General features: G+C 34.5%; 1 protein-coding gene across 2 annotated transcripts in view; it reads right to left on the bottom strand.

Annotated features, from left to right (window-relative positions):
* Positions 1–2,308: 2,308 nt before the first annotated feature.
* The window catches only part of BARD1 (BRCA1 associated RING domain 1), a 75,075-nt gene continuing 71,383 nt past the window's right edge, over positions 2,309–6,000 (bottom strand). For both annotated transcript variants that reach the window (XM_068543787.1, XM_068543788.1), the window contains exons 10-11: positions 4,231–4,328; positions 2,309–3,184 (exon numbers count right to left, since the gene is read on the bottom strand). In XM_068543787.1, coding sequence (XP_068399888.1) covers positions 2,852–3,184; positions 4,231–4,328 — 431 coding nt within the window. In that variant the 3' untranslated portion in view covers positions 2,309–2,851. The remainder of the gene's footprint in view (positions 3,185–4,230; positions 4,329–6,000) is intronic.

Below are 6,000 nucleotides of genomic sequence, written 5' to 3'. Positions count from 1 at the left end.
TCCTACTTCTGGGTATTTATCTGAAGAAAACAAAAACTCTAAGTTGAAAAGATATGTGCACCCCAATGTTCACTGCAGCATTATTTACAATAGCCAAGATACAGAAACAACCTAAGAGCCCATCAAGAGAAAATGGAAAAAGAAGATGTGACTTATATGTACAATGTTTATATACAATATCAGCAAATTCAGCCATAAAAAAGAATGAAATCTTGCCATTTGCGACAACATGGAAGGACATAAAGGGTATTATGCTAAGTGAAATAAGACGGAGAAATACAATTTCTCTCTGATTTCACTTATATGTGGAACCTAAAAAACAAAACAGAAGCAGTCTCACAGATACAGAAAACAAACTGGTGGTTGCCAGAGGGGAAAGGGGTTGGTGGGTTGGGTTCAGGCAGAATCAGTGAAGGGGATTAAGAGGTACAGACTTCCAGTTATAAAATAAAGTCATGGGGACGTAATACGAAGCATAGGAAATATAGTCAATAATATTGTAATAACTTTGTGTGGTGATAAATGGTAACTAGTTAACAAGGTGACCATTTTGAAATGTATATAAAATATTGAATCACTATGACGCACATATGAGACTGATACAGTACACTACGTCTATTACACTTCAGTTTAAAAAAAAATGAACCACAAGGGAACCACTGTGTAATAAATGACAGTCTTAATGATGATTCCAAACTACCAAGGTTACACTGAATTCAAAAAAGTTTATTTAAGTAATAAAGTACCTAATATACTTCAGAAATACAGTGGTCAAAAAGACAAGCTTTTGTCAGCTGAAAGATTTCCTCACAAGTCTTGCAGAGGCTCGTTCTTCAACAGTGCAGAGTAAGTCACCTCTATAGAAGAAACAGAGATGTGGAAGCACAAAGAACTTTAGTGATTTATGGTAAATAAAAAGGAAGCTTGAATCTATGACTGAAAAATGAAAATAATTACAAGTATATCTATACAGAAAATACAAGTTTCAAGAGCTTATTAACATCAATTAACTGCTGCCAAAATAAATAAAGAAACCAAAAACAAAACTGCTTAATAGTGGGACACAAAATACAACAAAGAGGGAGGAGGACAAACCAAGAAAGTGAATGAAGGAGAGCGAGTAGCAACTCCCCAACAAAGTGTTTTTACAAACGGGGATTCAGAGGAACAAACACAAACCTGTCTAGGAATATGACCAATGAGGCAATAGAAAGTGACTACAAGTCAGTTATAAATCAAAAATGACAACCAAAATCCCAGAGTCTTATTAAATTATTTAATCCAGACATTAACTAACCCCTCAGATTTGCTTGGTGCTATGTTGTTCATCATTCTCCATTTGAATGAAATGTGGAACAAACACAGTACTGGTTGGAGAGAGTGTTTCAGAGCTAATTCACCCTTGAAGGTCAGGGTCAGCAGTATTATTGTGTTCACATAATTTATTTCTTGATATGGAAAAGTAACATGTCAAAGAAGGGATTAAAGTAAATTTTATTTTGAAATAATCAGCCGAATCTCAAACTTCAAATAAATGGATCTTAAAATGTTCATGAACTTCAGAATCTCAGTATTCTAATCTAGTGGTTACCAAACTATTCATTCCCTTTGGCCCAAAAGGGACCAAACTGGCAAGTCTCAACAGTAACACCCTTTCCATGTCTTTAATATTATAGGTACACTAAATTTCTAGAAAGACTTATTAAAGAATTCTACCTCTCAGAAAATGTTTTAAAACGATCTAATCTACCTTACTGATTCACAAATAAGAACACTCAGACCACAGTAACCTTCCCAGGTCTCCCCATTCTCAGGTGACGTCCTGTCTACTATTCTGCAGCCTTGATGGTCCTGGTGTTATGAATAAGTCCTTTTCACTACTACCGTTAAACTTACTGGCATAGCCTTTTGTATCACCTGGACAAAAATCTGTTCTAAATCAAGTAATCACCAACTTCTGCCTCCCCAGCAATCCAAAAATGAAAAACAATTTATGAAGAAAGAAATTAAGACCTACAGAAAAAATTATTTTAGCAATACGTAAGGTCTACCAGAAAGACTGCTCCCTAATTTATTTACATTTGACTGACAATGTCTCTAAAATGTGTTAGAGAAAATGTTCTACACATATATATATATTATTAACAGTTATAAGTTGATTAACAATAAACAAATATATACAATAAAAATATATATCATGAGCCCAATGTTGACTTTCACCAACAGAGAACAGTAATGTTTAGATTCAAATCATGATTTCCTGATTAAGAGACAAGATTTTTTTTAAAAAAGGGAACAAAAGTGTAGGAACAAGTAAATTATAAGTAGCAAAATAAATACAACTGTAGACAGGAGAAGAATTTAACACCTATGGTGGCACATTTAGACCAGGTAATCTATTTTCATTATAACAAAGCCAGAATAAATTATTTGACAATATTATTTGCTTACTAAACGAAGGCAAGTATTTTTGGTGGTGGCAGGTGTGGATTTTTTTCATCAAAGAACATTAAAAGAGTGAGACATAGTGATACCACCTGTATGTTTAACCAACAGTTCTGATCCCCTCATTAATCTCTGACAGCTGATAATGTGAATAGAAAGACATGATGAATCAACACATATGCCAGTTTTAAAAAGAAAAATCCCTTAAAGCAATCTCCGCATCTAAATGGTAAACATAGAATGAATTCATAATCTGGCAAACAATTTGTTTTTTTTTAATTCAAGGGAAAAAAAAAATGTATGGATGAGTCTACCTATTTGTAAAAATGTGAATGATCAAAACAGTGCAGTCACTGGGCTCTCACACTGCGTAAGTTCAATTTGAAATGTACATCTGCTATAGGATTCAGCTGTCAAGAGGGAGCAACTCAAAGGACATCACACAATCTATAAACCAGCTGGAAGGAGCCATCCAGACTTTGCCCTGCCTAACTCTCTCTGGGCGATGATTAGACAAATCCTCATAGATGATATACTGTGTGCAGAAGTGCTGATCAGAATCAGGTTTGGCATGGTACGCGACTGTATTGATGGTTTGAGTCACATCACTGTCTGGCTTGGGCTTTCTACTGAGGATCTGTCCCCCAGCTGCAGTGACAAGCTTAATAAGGTTGTCCTTTGGATGGTGTTTGAAGGTTCCCCCAAAATAGAAATAGCATCCATCAAACAGCTTTGGCAACTGAAAAAACAAAAAAAAAAAGCTCATTAAAAGCAGACCAAAATATTTAAAAACACTGCATATGAATAGGGAAATAAAAATAAAAGTCACAAGCAGTTAAGAAGCTACTTAATGAGGTGCTAGGACAAGCTGTATTTCAAATAAACCATTTAGGTCAAAAAAAATACTCATGCAAATAAAGGTTTCCTATACAATTTTTTCCTTAAGACTCTGGTGCTTTTCACTCTTCTCACATTTTAGGTGTGCTCTGTGTGTGTGTGTGTGTGGTATACATACACATAATACCTGTTCATCAAGCCTCTTATATCAGAATATTTATTCATATTTCGTGGGACTTAAAGCCCCAAGAATTCCTTCCTAGGGTATCTGAAACATGCTTCACGGATACCAAGCTAAACTTAATTGTAAGAGTAACAGCTTTTCTATGGAGTTTTCCAATTCTGCCCATCCATATTTAGGTTCCTATATACTACCAATCTAAGGTCCCCCAGGGCAGTGACGTGGGAGTGTGGCCTCCAGGATTCTAGAGATGTTTTCCTTAGAACACAATACATTATAAGGCCACGGCTAGGGATCCAATTAGATATGAAACACACTTCTGTGAGCTTTACAGAAAAAGTTTCACAAGTCCCTTCTACAAAAACTTTTCTTTGGCATTTTTAATATACCTGTATGTCAACAGGGTAATGGAATTTTAGCCATTAAAACTACAATATGTGGTAATAAAGACATGGCTAACTAAATCCGAGCAGTAGCTCTAAGTCTTCTCTCAAGCTACTTCCTATATCTGAGACTCACCTCAGATTCTGAAAGGTTTATGGGAGTGTTCAAGATGCCCAAAATCTAGTAACAGTATGAAATTATTACCTTCTGGTTTTTACTGCTCATTGTGATCATCTCTCAGAATCAAGTGCTTGAAATAAGCACAATTAAAATTTTAATCAGTCACCTGTACTTGTTGAAAGGGCAGGAGAAGTTTTTCCTGACGGTAATAATAGTATTAAGTTATAATAAGAACAATAAAAGTAGTATCAAAAGGAAAATACCAGCTGTTCTCTGTTGAGCCTGCTTCTATGTGGTCCTTCAGGAATTTCATACTTTTCTTCCTGTTCACATTCTTTTCTTTGTAGACATGCTTTCACCCCTGGGAAAAAAAACGAGGATAAAAGCAAAATAAATATCAAGTGAGCATTATTTCTTTCACACTGAAATTATGCCATTTACCGAAGTGATTTTTCTTCTTCATGGTTAAATATTGTTCTGAAACAAAAAAAGAAACCTTACTTATGCCAAAACAAAATGTAATAAAACTGGTTTTCCATATAAAGAAAATGTAAGAAATCTTTCCTTCAGAGGGCTGAGCAATGAAGTAGTACTGAATACAAATTTTAGTTTTCTTTCTGAAAAACCTAAATCAGTACATTATTTCATGTACAAGGATAAAAATCTAAATTTTAATTTATAACCATTATCAAAATTAAAGTGAATAAAAAGTCCCTCATTTAGTTCAGCCCACAATGATCTGACCCTGAGGTCTTATCATCTGCCCCACTCATTCTGGCAGTCTTATGCCTAACCTCCTGTTAGACTATAAGTGATCTGACATTAAGGAAAGTACTTGAGTCCAGAACACCTCACTTATTAAGCTGGTCAAATAACAGGGGCTCTACAGCTCTTGTTAAAATAAACAGTAAAGCAGAGTCTGGGACTGGGACGTGTTTGGAATTGACAGGTACACACTGAAGTCACCAGTCTAGAGATGACTTGGTGAATATTTCAAATGTTTTAGAGATGCTTCAACTGAGATATTCCAAGACGTTGCGTAATATATAAAAGTTAGAATATTTTAATGACTGAATACATCTATCGCGCCAAAAGCAGAGCTTTGTCAAGGGACTGAAGTTTTTCTTAACTTGGGACTATTAATGCATATTCCAGTTGAACACTCAACCCTGGCATATCTATAATTCCCTATCATGTGATTCTTAATTTTTTGCTAGTTTTGCCTGTGTTTTAGTCCCCAGTGTTTTCAATACAAGGATCATATCTAGCTAAGTTTGCTACGCTGAATTCTACTCTTCTCACTAACTTATCAATATGATGGTTTTTATAAAAAAATTGTTGGTTTTTTGCATGTAGTAAAAATTATATTTTAAAAATAGAATTTTTAATAACTACTCACAGGGTATAAAAAACTATCTTTCCAATGAAGCTAATACTAAAATATTAACTTTACTGTATACTGAAAATGAGTCTCAAAATAAAATTTTTGACAAGGTCAAAATCATAAGAGAAACACTGACAGTGTGCTTACATGACATCATATATTGGTTCTACATTAAACACCAATGCAAAAAACATTACCAATCTAGCCAAATCATTGACTTACCTCAAACTCATTATTTCACATATAAATTATTACTTTTACTTTTTATCACTTAAGCATGTAACCCCCTTTCCTAAACCTCCTTTCCTGATATTTGAAGAGCATTTATACCAGTATCTTTAGATGAACTGTATATGCCAGCATATAAAGCCAAGGACAGAACATTGAATACTCCTATAATATCAAGTAACTGTAACAAGTAAACAGCTAATGTCTAACTACAGAAATAAATAAATGGGCTGTGCCTATGCTGGCTGCTTATCCATTTTTATGGGTTTATTTGACTGGTTATTTAAACTATCAAAAAAGCATACTAAAATGGTTTTCAATTGATCTGGGCAAGATGCCAGCACTAGTCAATCAACAGAATGTAGTCTTAACAGATACCAGAAGGAGATAAGCATGGCATCAAGAGAAATGAGATGGCAGA

This window comes from Eschrichtius robustus, chromosome 5 (assembly GCF_028021215.1).
Source record: "Eschrichtius robustus isolate mEscRob2 chromosome 5, mEscRob2.pri, whole genome shotgun sequence".
Taxonomy (NCBI): domain Eukaryota; kingdom Metazoa; phylum Chordata; class Mammalia; order Artiodactyla; family Eschrichtiidae; genus Eschrichtius; species Eschrichtius robustus.
The sequence above is the reverse complement of the archived record's forward strand: the minus strand, read 5'-3'. Positions and strand labels throughout refer to the sequence as shown.